At 44.1% G+C, this 16,982-nt stretch overlaps 1 protein-coding gene across 3 annotated transcripts; it reads right to left on the reverse strand.

Annotated features, from left to right (window-relative positions):
* Positions 1 to 96: 96 nt before the first annotated feature.
* On the reverse strand, positions 97 to 15,319 carry DDB2 (damage specific DNA binding protein 2). 3 transcript variants are annotated; one of them, XM_054275241.1, is made up of 11 exons: positions 15,260 to 15,319; positions 14,178 to 14,361; positions 11,276 to 11,406; positions 10,460 to 10,651; positions 7,281 to 7,447; positions 6,139 to 6,238; positions 4,574 to 4,751; positions 3,731 to 3,876; positions 3,313 to 3,477; positions 2,960 to 3,005; positions 97 to 2,491 (listed from the first exon to the last, which is right to left on the reverse strand). In XM_054275241.1, the coding sequence occupies exons 2-11, from the start codon at positions 14,347 to 14,349 to the stop codon at positions 2,397 to 2,399; spliced, it is 1,392 nt and encodes a 463-aa protein (XP_054131216.1). In that variant the 5' UTR covers positions 14,350 to 14,361; positions 15,260 to 15,319; the 3' UTR covers positions 97 to 2,396. The 3 variants fall into 3 exon arrangements, with proteins under 3 accessions (XP_054131216.1, XP_054131214.1, XP_054131217.1); XM_054275239.1 differs by having other exon boundaries at positions 14,163 to 14,361; XM_054275242.1 differs by lacking the exons at positions 14,178 to 14,361; positions 15,260 to 15,319 and adding an exon at positions 11,554 to 11,826.
* Positions 15,320 to 16,982: the final 1,663 nt, after the last annotated feature.

Below are 16,982 nucleotides of genomic sequence, written 5' to 3' on the forward strand. Positions count from 1 at the left end.
GCAAACCCACACTCAATTTCTTGTGCAATGTTGCTCTAGAAAGGAAAGTCCCTCTAGATAAGAAACTTGGTTTCTGTCTAAAGATCCCAACCACATCTGAACTTCAAGGACCTATTAAAGGGAGTACCCAGTACTCCAGGCAGTCCAGATTTCAGCCCAAGGAATATGCTTTACTAGCAGAATGTTTTTATGCTGTAATTAAGAGATGTAGCAGAGCTGTTTACCTAAGACTAGATTAAATGCCAAGTTCTATAGTTTTTCTTCCTATCTTCTCTACTGGATGGACAACAAACATTAAGGATCAGAATTGGCAGGCCAGTATGGATTCCTTTATTTGACACACTTGGGCATTTTGTCCAAAGTGTGATTCTTTCTCCAGCCTGGCCTCTCTGCACACTGCAGCTGCTGCAGAGACCTTTACACCAAGTGCTCACTACCTGCCTTGTAGTTTTTGGCAGAAAATAAGAGACTGCAGCAGGCACCAGAAGCACAGGCTCTTCACGTGGTGAAACTGCACATTCACTTCCTACTTTTACTTCCCTTTCTGGTGCAGTTCCCTTCCCCTCTTGGATGCAGAAGCCAGTTCTTAGGTTACAAACATTTCCTTTTGTTCCCCCTAAGGAGTACCATGGGGACTTTTCTCCACACCGTAATCAGCATCTGCCAGCATGGGAACCCTAAATCAGCAGAAGCAGCTTGCTGTTCTCAGCATCTTCCTCACCTTTTTGTCCTCAAGATACAGACTAGGTCTCCTGCACAGCAAGACAGTCATAAAGAAAAAGCTACTGCCTGTGAGAACAGGCACAAGAAAGAGGTAATAGAAAGTACATTTAGAAGGACCAGACCTGTTATTTTTAAAGGCACCAAATTTTGCACATACACAGAAAAGATTTTTATGATGATTTAGACATTTTGACTGTGAATGACTTTCTGTACTTGTTCCAATACATTTCATTATTAAAATCAATTTCTCACTGAACTCTTCTCCTCTTCTCTAGGAGTTCACAGGGTTAGCACCACTGTGCTCAGTGTTGGAAAGCAGACAGAATTTACTGCAGCATACCCCCCTAAAGGAATTCCCTGTTTCACAATCCCACACATCACACAGGGAGATTTGACATAAACTGGTTTTGACTGCAGCAGCTATTCAGGGATACAGCTTATGATGCATCCTGTCCAACTTGGAGGGGTGTGCTCCAGACCCAGTACTATGTCTCATAGCCCTCCTGTAGAAAGGTTTCAAACTTCTCCCCTATAAAAGCAGTTCAGCAGTATCCTCAAAGCAGCCACTCTATCAAAGAATTTTAGTTTAGTACAAAATTTTATTGATATTAATATTGCAAAACTATAAACGTGAATGTGAAGAACCTGCACAGGCCTGGAGCCCATCCCATCCCATCAACCTCTGAGACAGCAGCAGCCTTGTAAACAAAGTAGAAAAAGCACAACTTAACCCTTTAACAACAGTCTTGAGATTTGGCTCTGAGCAGGGGTATTTGGAAGAAATCCCTCATTTGTTTTATAACACTCTTACCAAACATTCTGAAGCACATAGGCATAGGTTAAAAAAATGCCCAATCATTGGCAAGAAACAGCTTAGAACTCTGAAAATAGAAACTACAGAATCAGTAGGTGCCCAGCTCCATACTGTCTTTGCAATCAATGATAAAGACCTCTGGCATCCCATTCTTTGTGGTTCAGCTGCGAGCAGAGAACAGGCTAAGCCTGATGTTTTGACCAACACATCTTCCAAGCTTGCATATGGGAAAGCTTGGTGTTTCCTAGGATACCCAAGCTATACATGAATTCACCCCTGTGAACATTCTATCTTTTCAGGATGTCAATCCTATTAGCAAATGGTTTCTCAGCTTGGTTGGACTAGAACAAGCTGGGGACCCTGTCATAAGCTGCTCCACTGCAGACTACAGGAAATGGGAACCTGTGACAAGTGATGACAAACAGATATGGTAGGCTGAAAGCAGTAACTTCAGCAAGATCTGGGAACATCTTTGAAGTTCTCCTAGTGCCTCAGAAAATGAGTAGTAACTCCACTTGGAGGAACCAAGTACTGACATAACTTTCTAGAAAGGGAGGCCAAGAGGATCAGGGAAGCAACATCAGATCCAGGGAGGAAGGACAAAGTCTAATTCCACAGCTTAATACTCCCATTGCCAACAATTTGTATGCTGGGATTCAGAAAGGATCAAAATACTAAAGCAATTCTCTAGATCCATCTATTTTTACTTCCTTCCCTGTGGTTTAGAATCACTGCTTTTTGTTTTCATCTCCTGCAGCTCCCCAGACATTAACTTAGCTTTTGGGTTTGCTAGTGTCAGGGTTTGCCTGCCTCTGCCCTCCACATCTGGATGCACTCCAGCTTCCAATCCCCTGTTCTCTCATGGTTCAATCTCCTCGCTTGTCATGGCTTTCAAGAGAAGTTCATGCTTCTTGGCTGCCATCTCCTCCTGGTTCCAGATCAGAATATTAAAGCCTGAGAAGAAAAATTAAATACTGTATATCAGAAACTCTGCATCAATCATAATATCTTAGGCTATGTCACTTAAATGCCAGAAATTCAAAAAGACTTTTTCTAAGGTATTTCCAAAGTATAGAGGATGCAAAAATAGTTACTGCAGATGCTGTATCCACATAGCCATGGAAATCTGATCTAACTAAGAAATATACATAATTTCTAGTGTCATCTGTCACAGGTCTAAGATCTAAATCTATAGCCAGCTAACTGAATCCCACACAGCCTGTGAAAAGCTGACTAAACTTGTCTCTGCAGCCTAGGAAATAAGATAAATGAAACAAAGGGAAATGGTACAGCCTAACAGGAAAAGGCTTTTCCCCCTCCATTGTTTTCTTCTACTGCTTCACGAATGGCATAGAATAACAAGCCAGCCCTTTCCTGGGACTACAACCCACACATTTAGTGCCCCAGGTTCTCTTCGCTTACCCATGCCAGAAGCCAGTGTGTCTCCCATAGGGTTAAATTTATTGAGCTGAAAATGAAAACACAGAGTCTGTAAGAGCATCACTGCTTATGTAACAGTCATAAGAGCACCGCAGCTTATATAACAGCAACAAACCATCTGGAAAAATGTGTTCCCTAAGAGTATCACAAAAACCCCACAAAGGACCATGGGCTAGCCCTGCTTGAGTCAGCAGTTTTAGCTGGCAGCCATATCCCATGGCAGCATGAGTCTGTCACAAGTAAACTGGATACTGTTCTAGTCCCTAAGCCATGCCTCCTTCCCACAGACAGAGCAGTGTCACTGCCAGCCCTTTCAGCCGCAGCGCTCAGCTCACCGAGATGATCCCCGAGGCGTTTGGATCGTAGAGCTGACACACCATGTCGCCGGTGTTTCCATCGAACACGTCCACGGTGCGCAGCTCGTTCAGCGTGTACCCCGGGAACTTGGGGTCTGGGTAGCGACCTACCACTATGAGCTCATAGCGAGGATGCCACGTCGCCTGGTCAGGAAACAGAGCCATGGAGAGCTTAGGGAAAGGGACAGAGCTCAGCACTGACACAATCCAGACAACTGACACTGGCAGCAACTCTTATTATACCCCACCCACAGCTTGAGGAACACTGCTCCACTGGGAGCTGCAGCAGTGTAAATATCCACCCACCAGTGTAGTATCTTGACCAGAAATCAGACCATTTTTGATTTGCAGATGGCTGCTAGCACCAAGCATGATGCTCCTCTTAGACCTAACTCACCTTAATAGGTGTGAGGTGCTGAAACTGCCTATGTGGATGTGGAATCAGATGCTGTGGCTTGGTCCAGTCTGAAGATGAGTAAACCCTGATTTCATTGTGCTGGTCTGTGCTCAGAAGCTTGGCACCATGTGTTGGGCTGAAGTAAGCTAGGAAAGTGGGACAATAAGGCAAACTAAAGATCACAATGCTGTGACTGACAAGAAATGTGTCACATTTCACTGACTGAAAATCCATCACTACTTCTTTAACTGAGATGTGAATATGGCTGTGTGTCCCAATAGGTAAGACTCTGACAGGATAGACTACCTGTCTCAAACAAACTCAAAACTCTTACAAAAAGAAAGCTGAAACCTACCATGCTGGGTTACCTAAGAAGAAAATTTTTTCTCATTTCAGAATCACAGGAGGAAACATTGCAAAGAAAGGAACTTGCTCATTCAAAATGGAAAGACAGTGGAATAATGAGATGGATACGTGCAGTCTGGTCTTCCATCAACTGGTAAAGTTCCACCCAAGAAACAGAGGTTTGAGTTCCATTCTCTTCTCTTGTTAAAGGGATTGCTCCAATAAATTCAGTTTTCTAATCTCATCCACTGCTCCTTTCAAACTCACTTCTAAGGTACAGTGTGACAGTTTGTATGGCAAGTCTTAACAAGGTGCTGCAGCTGCCCTAGCCACCTCCCTGCCTCTGGCCACACATTCCCAACAGCTTCCTTGCTTTAATTACCATGCAACCTGGAATCTGAGTAAAACCTAATACTGCCACCACAATAAAAGTTGAGCCGAGTGGACTCTCTGCAGAAATCCAGTGCAATGGAACATGCAATGAAATCATTAACTCACCTGCATTGACAGGTTTCTCATGTGGAAGCAGATGAAGAAAGTTTGTTTTGTTTTTGATGTTTCTGAGGTCCCAGATTTTGACTGTCTGATCCACAGATGCTGTGGCAAACATCCACTCACATCGGGAGTTAAACTCTACATGAGTCACTTTCTTCTTGTGCAATTTCAGCTTCCAGATCTGCAGCAAACAGAAAATCATGTAGAACAAAATAACCAAGATCTGGAGTAAAGAAATGAAATTATAATCTACTAGTGCCAAGTAAAGAGGTCTCACATTTACAGAGTAACAAATCTTCTACAATTCACCAAGAGTGTATTCACTGGAAACAAGAAAGGAAAAGAATGACCTTGGGAAGTAACTATTTCATTCTAGAAAAACTTTGATCTGACAATTTATTACAGCTAAGAGAAAACACAAGCCCAGGCCTTCATGGAGGGAAATATTAGTGCCACTGTACAAAGCAAGATCACATCTGGAAGACCTTAAGCAGTGCCAGACTTTCACTAGCAGAAAGATTTAAACAAACTGGAACATGTACAGAAAATCTGCTGCCAAGATAACAAGATGGAAGGAACTGCTTTGTGTGGAAAAGCAAAAAAACTTTCATTTAAGTAAAAAAAGTGAGAGAAGATATAATTGGCTTCTAGAAACATGTCACCAAAGAAACCTGAGGGTAGGACAAATATTTCAATTAACAACAACAACTAAACACAAAGTTGCCATGAATAAATTTCTATACAAAGCCAGAAGGTTATCTGTCATCTAAGGGCTGAAGCTGGCCTATCCTCTCTAGAATAATGGATATCTCCCTACTGCAGAAAAGACTGCCACATTCTTTCAAGGGGAAAAAAAAGTAAGTCAGCAACTGACACTGAATATGGACAAGTCACTTGGAGCACTCCTGACTCTGCCCACTGCTTTGCACAGCTGCCTCTGGCCACAGACCATTGGGTGGCAAACCTTTACAGACGTTACCCTTACATGCAGCAGAGAGGGCAGTGCCAGTGTGACAGTACAGCAGGGACTCGAAGCAGGGCCCACTCCAAGTACACTCTCCTCTTTCACCACATTCCAGACTCACAGTCTGCGCCTCTGCCTGCCCTCTCGTGTCCAACGGCAGGAGTGCAATTTCCATCCCAACATTCACTGCATCACTGCTCCGTGCCTACCCTCAGGTCATGGAAGGGTGCACAGCAAAGCAGTACCTCCTAAATTACTCCCATCAGGGCACTAAGTTTCTGGAAGCGTGAAGGTTGTTGGCAGAGGGTGCTCACATCTTCAGGTTACCCTATAATTACTCTGGCTAGTAGCAAATACTCTTAAGGAAGGGGCAGCACATGACAGGTAATAACTCCTTGTTTAGAAATTATTACCATTATACTCAACAATGTAAAATGTCTACTGGGTGGCAGAAGTGGAAGATTTCTCACCACCCAGACAATAAGTGAACTCATCTCCTGAGCTGCAAGTCAGCTTGCTCCTCTTTGCAGGGTCCCTGTAGAGTAGGAAAGCACATGAGCATGAAGATTCCTGTAGAGGAGATGCTGCATGGAGCCATACAAACCTCTTCACCAGAAGTGCTGAGCAGGACCACATTGCCCACATTATCACCTGTCACCACGGTATTCCAGCTTGCAGAAACGTCCACACTGCAGTACCAGCAACTAGAGGGAAAGACACAAATCAGTGCTGTTCCTACAGGAAACTGAAGGCAGTGGAGTTCTGGTTCACATCTCCTCCCTGACAAGGGAGACTGCAACAGATTGTAACTGTAATCTCCTGCCTGGTGGTATGAGTCTGAGTATCAGGAAGAAAGACAGCTTATCAGCAGTGTTTTGTCTGTGACTGAATGTGAAACAACTTCAAAGTCATTGTGAAGTGCTTATTAACTGTAGTGTAACACACTGCAACAGTGGAACATAATTGAGGCTGAAGAACCACTTGGTGCCTGCACATGAAAATACCTTGGGAAAGATCAGAACATCCTTGGGACTTTGACAAATGTGGAGAAACAGCTTTAAAATTACATTTTCCACAAAACACTGAAGCAGCAGTAAAGACAGAAGCTTTGGACTGAAGAGTTGCACATCAAACCGTCTCAACTTCATGCTCCAGGAAACAAAATAAATAGAAACTTATCTGATCAAGACATATGTCTTAATGCCAGCTCTCCCAGGAGAAGGGCAGTGAGAATAGAGCTGGGGTCCTTTGGGAACTTGTTGCAAAAGCTTCACTTGCAAGATACATTATTCTAAGAATTCAAGACCATGGAAATTAACATGATAAGCCTGAAGTCTGCAAAAGGGCCATGGAGTAAACTCAATAAACTGAAACTCAGATTGTGAAGGAATGTGGCATGGCTTTCCTTACGGTACCTGAGCTGCCACTGACAAAACAGACTACTGACAACAATGAAGAGAAGGAAGTTACCCTGCTCTTCTCACCTCACACTTCATCAAGTGAAAAGCCATCAGTATCTGCAAGATAGGAGATGGCATCACCAGAAAGGAACATGCAAAGATGTGGGCAGCACGCTCAGCTAATGTAAAAGCCTACGTGCCCTCTGGCTGCCTAGCAACCCCCTGTCTCCAAGCTCCCCCATGGGACCAATTCATACCAAGTCTCCTAACACTGGCAGAGATGAAGAAGCAACACAGCATTAACCCCAAGGAACAGAGAATTAACCTTGCAGTGCCCTCTTCTCACCAAACATTATGATGCTCATGGCCACAGTCCAGGGCACGAGAGATCACCTGCACCGCTCTGCCCTCAAGATCCTGCAGACTTAGGGTGCCATCACCTGATGCCACATAAAGCTTCTCTGCCTCATAAGGACTGAACTTGATGTCTCCGAGAGAATCTCCTGGCCCTTTCTGAAATACACACAAAGCCAAGAGACATCATGGTTAGAGTGAAAATGAAAATCTTAATTCAACAGTCACATCCTTGTACACACTGTCAGTTTCTCTAGGTACAAGCACTGCCTTCTGGCAGAGCACATACACAAGAACTCTTTTTTTCTAACCTGTTTCGAATCCGAGCTCATACATTCTGAGCCTTCAAAGTTTGGGCTGCAAACCTCATGAGCAGCAAGGACTGCTGCTTCTGTTATGGAGGCAGGACTAATCTGCAGTGAACTACCTCGCTCAGACCATGCTTAAGAGATCACAAGCAACACCAGCACCATTCCATGCATAAACCATGTAAAATCTCATAGCCCAGCACCAAGCTTTTCTTACAGAGACTACACTGACTAGCTCCCTAGGCTGCTTCCAGTGCTGTATCTGGTCTTTCTCAAGGTACCAACAAGCAGGAAAAGCCAAGTGCCAATCTTACTTATGCTAACCCCATGGCAGGAATGTTATGTTCTATGTTATATTGTATTGTTATTGTTGTTATGTTGTTTTCTTCTAGCTGGTCTACTGAGGAAAAGTGGAAACCCTACATGTTGGAGAATTTTGCTCAGACACGGCTTGAAGGAAAAAAGGCCATGAAAATATACAGCTGATGGAAAAGTAGAAGGCTGCTGTAAGCAGCTAATTCTCACAGCCTGTTTCTGTAAACAACAAGAGTTCTCAGGCATGTTTATGTAAACAGAAGTTCTCAGGTTGTTTTTAATAACAAGTAAATATCTTGTCCTTGGATAAGGTATGGGAAAGCAAAAGTGACAAACATGAAGGCCTTGAGAACCTTTCATACCAGGGTTCTCAGGCAGTTTTCTCATAACAGGTGAACATTCTATCTTTGGCTGTTTTGGGAAAGTAAAAGTAAGTTTTGAGAACACAAATCTAGGTATTGTAAACAAAAGGAGGGGTTAGAGTTTTCTCTGTAGCCTATCGTGAGCTCAGATTTTGCAATATGCATGAACTTAATTAACACTGTTATAAAAGGTGATGGATTGGTTCAATAAATCGGAGTCAATGCTGATCAACAAAGATGGGTCGTCTCCCTTCGCCTTCAACACCTACACAAAGACAGAAGAAAAGAGCGCTACCTGGGAGTCCCCAAACTCTTTGCTACTCAAGTGCACGCCATCTGCTGCTCACAGAACAACTACTTAGGTCTCAGGATGCAGTTCATCTCTCCTTGCTCACCCCACCAGTCATCCCAGCATGACTTGGGTTCACCTTCTGCCCTATTACAAACTTGCAGGTGAACAGACAAATTAAAAAGTAACCATGAAAGCTGCACTCAGAAAGAATTAGGTGGGGGAAAGTAAAGTGAAAGCTAACTCAAATTCTTTCACTTACCTTCAAGCACAGAACTCAAGTAACTAATTGAAGATCTCAGGAATCCTCATGAGTCCACAGAAAAAACAACAGTCTTGAGAAGATAATTCTGACAGCTGCTTTTAGCAATTCATCTCCTCTTTTCACTCACTACTGAAGGAACCCAGACTCTTAATTTTGGTACTTTAGACAAGCACCAGAAGCTTGGTGGGATGAACAGGCGTGACCCTAATGGTAGGCACTGCTTGAAGTCAGTGGTATTTGTGGAGAAGCATGGAGAGAACTATGAATTGTCCTGTAAAAACCACCTGACATCAAGCAGCACTGCTAGCAGATGAAGAGGTTAGACAGTCCCAGGGCACAGAGCTTTCTGATGTGTTAAGAACACACAAGTAAGGAAATCCACTGGATCCCCACTCACTCATGTACAACAGGAAGTAAGCAGCATCAGAGTCCCTCCCCATTAGTGAAAAGCTCTTTCCTCCCCACTACCCCATTTCAAGGAAATATAAAAATGAGCCTCCCTGAAATTCAGAGGATAAAGGACATGTATATGGGGAAGAGGAAGCCCAGCTCTCACATATTAGAGACAAACACATCTCTGTCTGTTTCTCTTGCTCTCTGTAGTGCTTTCTGCCAGCAGGACACAGAGGCCCAAAGCATTACTGTATTCTTACTCCCAGTCCTCGGTGCTGGTGAAGACCCGGACAGTATGGCCATTAAAATCCTGCAGGGTGGTAGTGCCGGCAACTGACGCAGTGTACAGCTGACTAGGGTTAAAAGGGTTAAACTTCATTGCTGTGATGGCCCCTCCAGCTCCCATCTACAAGGAAGGGGATGAACAAAAGAAAAATCCACTGAGTGATGGGGAAGGAGAAAAGTGCGTTCTGTAAGTCTGCAGGCACTGCTATGTCTTTAACAGCGAAACACACCACAGTCCTCTAAGCAGGAAAGACAACCATGCCTCTAACATGACGGTTGTCTAAACCAGGAGCGGCCCTCCTGGAGGACAAATCTGCAATTCCTTCAGTCCCCAGGCAAGGTACTCCCTTGCTGTATGGCACCACACTATTTACAAAAAGAGAAAGGTAACTCTGGAATTTCTGGAGGACAGACCTCTCAATGTGTATCTATCTTAACTTAGAAGGGTGATAAAAGGTACAAAGTCTTTGATCCCCTGTTGGAATGGAAATGGCTGAATACAGCAGTGAGGGGGGTATGCCAGATGCACACACCATTCATTCTATCTTAGTTTTTCTGTTGAGATGAAGGCACCTTGTTTCTCCCCAAAGATGTTTCTTCATCTGCCACAATAAAAGGTGAGCAGAGAAAGATCGAGACCTAAACCAGACAGACCCTCTCTGCCTACTTGTTTCTGGCATCCCTTGGTTTTGCCAGTTGCTGTATTTTCCACTGAGCACAGACCAAGTGCTGCTTCATTATGAACTTAATCACCACACCTCAGTTCTCCCCAGTGCTAAAACAGTCTGGGACTTGGGAACAGACATGCTGTTTTATCTCAGTCCCACCCATAACTAGCTACTCTGAAACCCAAGACCCTTATGTGCTTCTCACAACAAACCTCAGTTTTTATCTGCAGTATTTCATAGTACTCCAGTTTTCTCTCCCACCCATTCCTCACATCCAGAGGCTTACCCCCTTTATGAAGCAGGTTTTAGCAAGTACTTCACAGTCCCAAAGGATGATGTCTCCACCTTTGGAACCAACAGCTAGCGTACTGGGGTGTGTTGGGTGCCATTCCAGACATGTCACTCTCCTGTCAAAGGGACTTGCTCTTCGAAAGAGGCAGTATGAGGAAAGAGAACGCAGAAAAGCCAGCTCCAATCTCTGTTACAAAAGATAAAGAGAATTATGACTTTTTAAAGCATCCCTGAGATTCTCTGAATGAGGAATACTAACAATTTCTAATTGTCATTAATGTTAATATGTTCACACATAATCTTAACAACAAAGCTCGCCCAAGTGCTTCCCACCTACAGATGTTACAGGAAGAATTAATTTTCAAATTAAAGGTATTTGGCTCTACAAAGCAGTAAAACATTATGGACTTGAAGACTATGTCTGTGAAGAGGAAAAAAATCAACACTTAACCTGACAAGACTGGCAAAGTAGAGTGGATACAAGAACGATATGACAAGAGTCAGATCAGCATGCAAAAGTATCACTGTGCAATAACTCAACAGGGAGAGTGGACAAGTTTAAATATGATTCAAGGAAGCACAGAATTAACAGAGGATAAAAATTGGCAGGGCTGAGTCAACCAAAAGGGAAAGCCATCTCAGCTCTTCCATTTTACAGGATTAAGAAACATAAGGGTGCACCAGACTTGGAGCCACAAACTGTGTATGTGGGGAACTTTTTAGGCTCCTTAAAGTTCCTCTGCTTGTGCTGAAGATCTTTTGATGTAGGGAGCTGAGATGTCCAACAGGTCCTGAAGGATACACTCCTCACCTGCCTGAGCTGTGCCTGAATGGAGCCTCCCAGCATTTTCTGGTAGACATAATGAACAATGCTGCATCGCCGCTCCAGCTGAGAGGAAAGGACTCTCTTGTTTCTCATCACAAACCCACCTCCACTGCAACCTGCCAGTGAGGAAAAGAGTAAAACCTACTGATTAGCAACACCTGTCATGCTCATTCAATATAAACAATATAGGAAGACATCTGCATTTTCTGCTACATCCATGAAAAGCTTCAGCCCCAAGATAAAAGCTTCTAAATAATTCTTACACATCTAGGGTGTAGCAGCTTCTGCAATTATGGAGTCCAGTGCATCCCACAGGCCACCAGAGATTTTTGTATACTTCCTCTTGTTAAACCTTCCTTCCCTTTCCCATAGATTTATCAAAGATAACAGGAAAGGACTAAAGCAATGCCACTGGTGGGTGGCGCACCTCTTGGACAATATACAATTTCAATGCTTCATATCCAAAATGCAATGCTGCTATCCAAAGACCCAGCTACTTGGAAATATGCCATGGGAGGTGGTAAGAACCTGCATACAGCAAAAGAAAAGTCACATGTGTGATCAGCAGGAAAACCTGAAAATTTCCCAAGTACGGCAACATGAGCTCCCATGCAGTTCCTGAAAAGCCTGCTGTGAATCAGAACTTTCTGTCTGCTCACGCTGTAGCCCATACAGTCTGCTTACAGCGCTGCCAGTTTTATTTTTGATAATAGACTTGCTGATGCCTCACTGCCTGTAAACCTTTCTGTTGTGAGTGATTTTTGCTGAGAGCACAGCTTGTTTCTAGATTTTGTTCGTGTTCCAAATCTTTGTCTTGAGGGGCCTTTACGCAAAAATTAGATCTGTTCAGTTCCATGTCTGTGATCTAATCATCCCCACAACAATGGGCTGTCCCAGAAAAACTAAATGACAAATGCATTTCTTAAGAAACACAAATGCTATTTTCATTTAAGGACACTTATTAAAGAAAAACAAACACAGAAGACAGAAAACACATGGATGATCCTGTATGATTAGAACGTAATTAAATCTTTCTTCAATGCAATGATGGAGAAAAGCACACTTCTTTGTTCACATAGTGAGAACACTTGTCACACTTATTGAAATAGTTACATAAGTATTTCTATTCTAATTGCTTTTTTTTTCACTGAAGAATTGGTATCCACAGTTCCTTCTTCAGGGGTGACAGAAATTGAGGTTTTTTTTTTTCAGATTCCATTTTACAACGAAGGATAACTTATTAAGAAACAAAGCTTCAGGTCTTTTTAGAATCAGCTGAAAGAAACCCTCTAAAAAGGTGGTTTAATTTTAAAAAACAGAAACTGTCATATATGGATCAGGAGAAAAAGAATTCCAAACTCATACAAACTGGAACACAGAATGGGAAAGCTCAAATACAAAGGTCTTAATCATTTTAAGAAAGGGTTAAGGGAAAAATATTATTAGCCTCATTTTTCTGAAGTATCTTACAGGAATGGCAGATGCTTACCAAATACAAAAATCAGGTCATGAAGTTACAATAAAATCACGTAGCTAAATTAACTACAGAAGATGTTTTAACTATTTACAATTATAGACAAAACTCCTTTCAAACAGAGCATTTTGCCTCCACAGTCCCTGTTCACCCTGCTAACTTCTCCAAGTTTGGACTTACAGACCACACAATGGAAATGTGCAAAATCATAAAATCCCTGTATCTTTGACTTTGGAAAAACACTTCAGTAATTTCTGGATCCTTAAGCCAAAATTGTACAGAAAACACATAGTATCTCCACATGGCAGTAACTCTAGTGATCTCCTAAATCACTGATGGAATTAAAGGTTTTATCTGAGAAAAGTAGGCTGAGGGGAGACCATATTGCTCTCTACAACCACCTGAAAAGAGGCCGTAGCAAGAGGGAAGTTGGTCTCTTCTCCCAAGTAACAAGTGATAGAAAGGAGAAAAGGGTCTTTAGTTACACCAGAAGAGGTTTAGATTGGCTATCATGAAACATTTCTTCACTGAAAGAGTTGTCAACCATTGGAACAGGCTTCCCAGGGAAGTGGATGAGTCCCCATTCCTAATGATATTTTAAAAAATGTGCAGATGTGGCATTTAAGGACATGGTTTAGTGGTGGATTTGGCAGTGCTGTGTTAACAGTTGGATTCTATGATCTTAAAGGTCGTTTTGAACCTAAATGATTCTATGAAGTTGCTGTAGATAAAGTCTCGACAACTTCCTCAATAAATGCAAAGCATTAAACTTTCCAGTATACTAGAAATTAATCACAACTCCACATGGCATCAAAAATCATTAAGATTTGGTCTTTTTCGTAAGTTAGTCACTAAAGGAAAAAAATGCACATGAGCAGAAGTAATTAGAGGAAAGTCTGTCCTTTATAATCTGAACAGAGGTAGAAAGTATTCCCACTTACTGTAGCAAAACTTAGAACAGGAAAAGAATGGGGTTCAAATACCAGTTCAGACTGGATGCTGTGGGACACCAGCCTTAAAACTGACAACTGCATTCGGAATTGCATGACAGTAAGAATGTATTACCAAGACTGGTCTGTCCAACGCTAAAGCAGAGATCTTGTAATATAGGAATTCCATAAAACTTGACCACCCTCAAATGAGCTGTAACAGCATCTTCAGTGCTTTGGGCCTTTATCAAGGGGTATAGAGTCCCAAAACTTAAACATCCATGCATGCACACACACTCACTAGACAAAAACTTGGAGGATGTACTACCCCAACACAAGTCTGCCTATTACTTCAACATCTAACCCCATCTGAACACTCATGTCTGAACATGCTTCTTGGCATTCTTCCTCTTCAACTAGTCAATGCCTGTTATTTGCTGTAAAACTGGTAGGGAGAAAGAATAAGAACCTGAAGAAATGTTACCGATTTTCCCTGAGGGTTTAGATGTTTTTCTCACAAACAACTTCTTTTCTTGTTTCTCATTCCCTCGTTCTCCATAGTCCCGTTTCTTCTTCCCAGCTGATTTTGCCTCTTCTGGCCAATGCTGACATGCCCTCTCACGCTTCTTGTCCTTTGGCTGGTTGACTGGAGCCATTCTGTCTCACCACTGAAGGCAAACAAAACATGCAAGGTAAGACTGTCATACACTTCTACCCAGAGGATAGAGAGGAAAACTGGAATGGAACATATCCCAGTTAGTCTGAAGGTAGTGATTAGACCTGTATCCTCTTTCATTGGGATGACACTAGCTTTTTGTTGTTCTCTACTGAAGAGAGAAACATGTTCAATAAAATCTTCTTTGCTCACATATTAAAATTAACGTATCCTACAGCACTAGGTTATGTTTTGACAGATGTGTCTCTACCAGACTTTTAAGCCCAAAGCCCAAAGATGTGCATAAAGTACATCTGTGAAACCACGTAATACCCTAACTGTTTCTCTGGTAACTCACACTGAGCTCTTTAGATTCAGCTAAGCAAAAGGTCAGAATTTTTGTGACGATGGCCAGGGCTGACTGGCCTTGCAACAAGCGGGCTCAGAAGGTACTTCCTGCATAATGGCCACTTTTCCTCACAACCACCACCTGGTACTTGGATTGGGCTCCTGCACGGCCTGGCAACCACACCGGAACTGCTCTTCTGACGGCGGGGGGATTCAGCCACTCGCGTCCCGGGTTATGCCGGCCAAAACACCAGCAGGCCCCTGAGGAAAAGCACGGGCCTTCCACGGCCTGCTCTGCCGCCAGCGCGCCGTGCGCCAAACGCCCTCCGCAGCGGCAGCACCTCCCCGCAGAGCATCCCTAGGCTGAGCCTGTGCTCTCGCTGAGCTTATTTAGAATTCCTCAATGGCCGTCGCGGATATCTGCCCGTGTTAAATATAGCTCGGCGGGCACGGCGCAGGCTCTTGCCCTTCCGGCAGCTCCGGGCCTGGCGCGGAGCCGCCCCGCAGCCCCAGGCGCGGCCCGGTGCCCCGCGGCCTGGGCGGAAAGCCCACCCCGCTCTCACCTGCGCTCCCGCGGCCTCCGCTCCCCCGGCGCCGCCGCGGCCGGCGGCCGGCACTGGCCCCTCCCCCGCGGTTTCATAACCGGGGCGGGAACGGGGGACAGCGGCTTCGGCCCTGCCCCCGGAGCGGCACCGAGTTCGCCGGCCGTGGCGGCCTCCGCCACCCTTCGCCGCAGAGGGGCAGGGGCAGCGCCTTCGCCGGGGAGCTCGGGGAGGACTCGGCGTGCTTGCCTAGTCCCTGCCCGCCTCCACCGCCCCTACCCCTGCCGGCCTCCCCGGCCCTCAGCAGGAGCAGCACCTCCGGCTCCCGGGAGCGAGAGACCAGCGAGAGCTCCTCCGGCTGCGAGGGCCAAGCCAGCCTGAAACGCGCCATCCGTCTTTGTCTGCCTCTTGTTTATTTGGTGCAGCACGTAAAATCATATGCCACTCATTGGTTTGTAGAGCATCAAATTGTCCTATTAAAGCTGTTTGGTAAGGACCCCAAACACAGCAATCAAAAAAAAAAATTCAAAATAGCATTTCCACAAGAAAATTCACCTGGTGTTGGAACACAACACCAACAATAGCATCAGCACCATGAACAAGAAAAGGCGTTTCAAAAGCTGATAACAGTCTTGTCGAGAGTAGCTCGTAGAGTACCAGATGCTACATGACGAAGCTGACAAGAACAGGAAAGGAAGAGCTCTACCAACACAGAGGGAGGTACCAGCACTTCCCCCCGCACCTGCAAAGGAGCTGCTGTCTGCGGGCCATGTACCATGGGGAACCTTATCCCTCATCTCTGGAGCAGTAAGGTCCCTGGCTTCAGGCCTGCCAGTAACTGTGCTGAGTAATTAAGGTACAGTCATCCACACAGGAGGCTATGAACACAGCTTCTAAAGTAGCTGCACATAGTCATGCCTTCTCTAGGGTTTGGTTTCAAGTGCTACTATTTTTTGAGCTATAACAACAGTTACCTATGGATTTTCTCACATAATAGAAAATGCACAGAAAAACTCCCCAGAAAAAGAACAAATAGTCTCTATGCTCTTTCCCTGAACAGTAACAAAGTTGTATTAGTTGCTGTATCAGAATGCCATACACAAAAATGATAATCACTAATACAATCTGGTTTTGGACATATACATCAAACCAATTAGCACATCTTAAAGTCTCATCAGGCACTTTTGTAATACACAGCATTTGTCTTAGAACTGTACCCATTAGCAAAAAACAGTGTAACCTACAGATTTCCATCTTGGAACTATCACAGTTAGCATTTTTTAGAAATGGAATGGAATAGAAAAGAGTAGAAAAGGCTATTGCCTATGGAAGGGACCTACAGTGACTATCTAGTCCAACTGCCTGACAGGTTCAGAGCTGACCTAGTCAAAGCCTGGTATTAAGGGCATTGTCCAAATGCCTCTTAAAAACTGACAGCTTGGGGCATTAGCCACCTTTCTAGGAAGACTGTTCTGGTGTTTGACTACGCTCTCTGTAAAGAAATGCTTCCTAATGTCCAGTCTAAGCCTCCCCTGGTGCAGCTTTAAACCACTCGCATGCATCCTATCACTGGATCCCAGGAGAAAAGATCAGTATCTCCCACTCCACTTACCCTTCTCAGGAACCTGTGGGGAGCCATAAGGTCACCCCTCAGCCTACTTTCTCCCAAGCTAGGAAAGCCAAACTCTGGATACAGTTGAGGACTTCAACACCATTCTCAAATTTTGAGTCCCAGAACTGCACG

Source organism: Melozone crissalis, unplaced genomic scaffold (genome assembly GCF_028551555.1).
Source record: "Melozone crissalis strain CALT ecotype California unplaced genomic scaffold, PUWL_Pcris_2 ptg000018l_1, whole genome shotgun sequence".
NCBI classification, from domain to species: Eukaryota; Metazoa; Chordata; class Aves; order Passeriformes; family Passerellidae; genus Melozone; species Melozone crissalis.

What these genes read in the sequence shown, in the direction of transcription:
- DDB2 (XM_054275239.1), bottom strand. Translation starts at nt 14,349, where the DNA reads ATGGCTCCAGTCAACCAGCCAAAGGACAAGAAGCGTGAGAGGGCATGT. An exon ending in CATGAGCATCATAATGTTTG is followed by an intron (nt 6,239 to 7,280) that starts GTGAGAAGAGGG and finishes CTTTCCCTCTAG; the next exon opens with TTGCTGGTACTGCAGTGTGG. An exon ending in CACACTGGCTTCTGGCATGG is followed by an intron (nt 2,492 to 2,959) that starts GTAAGCGAAGAG and finishes TTTTCTTCTCAG; the next exon opens with GCTTTAATATTCTGATCTGG.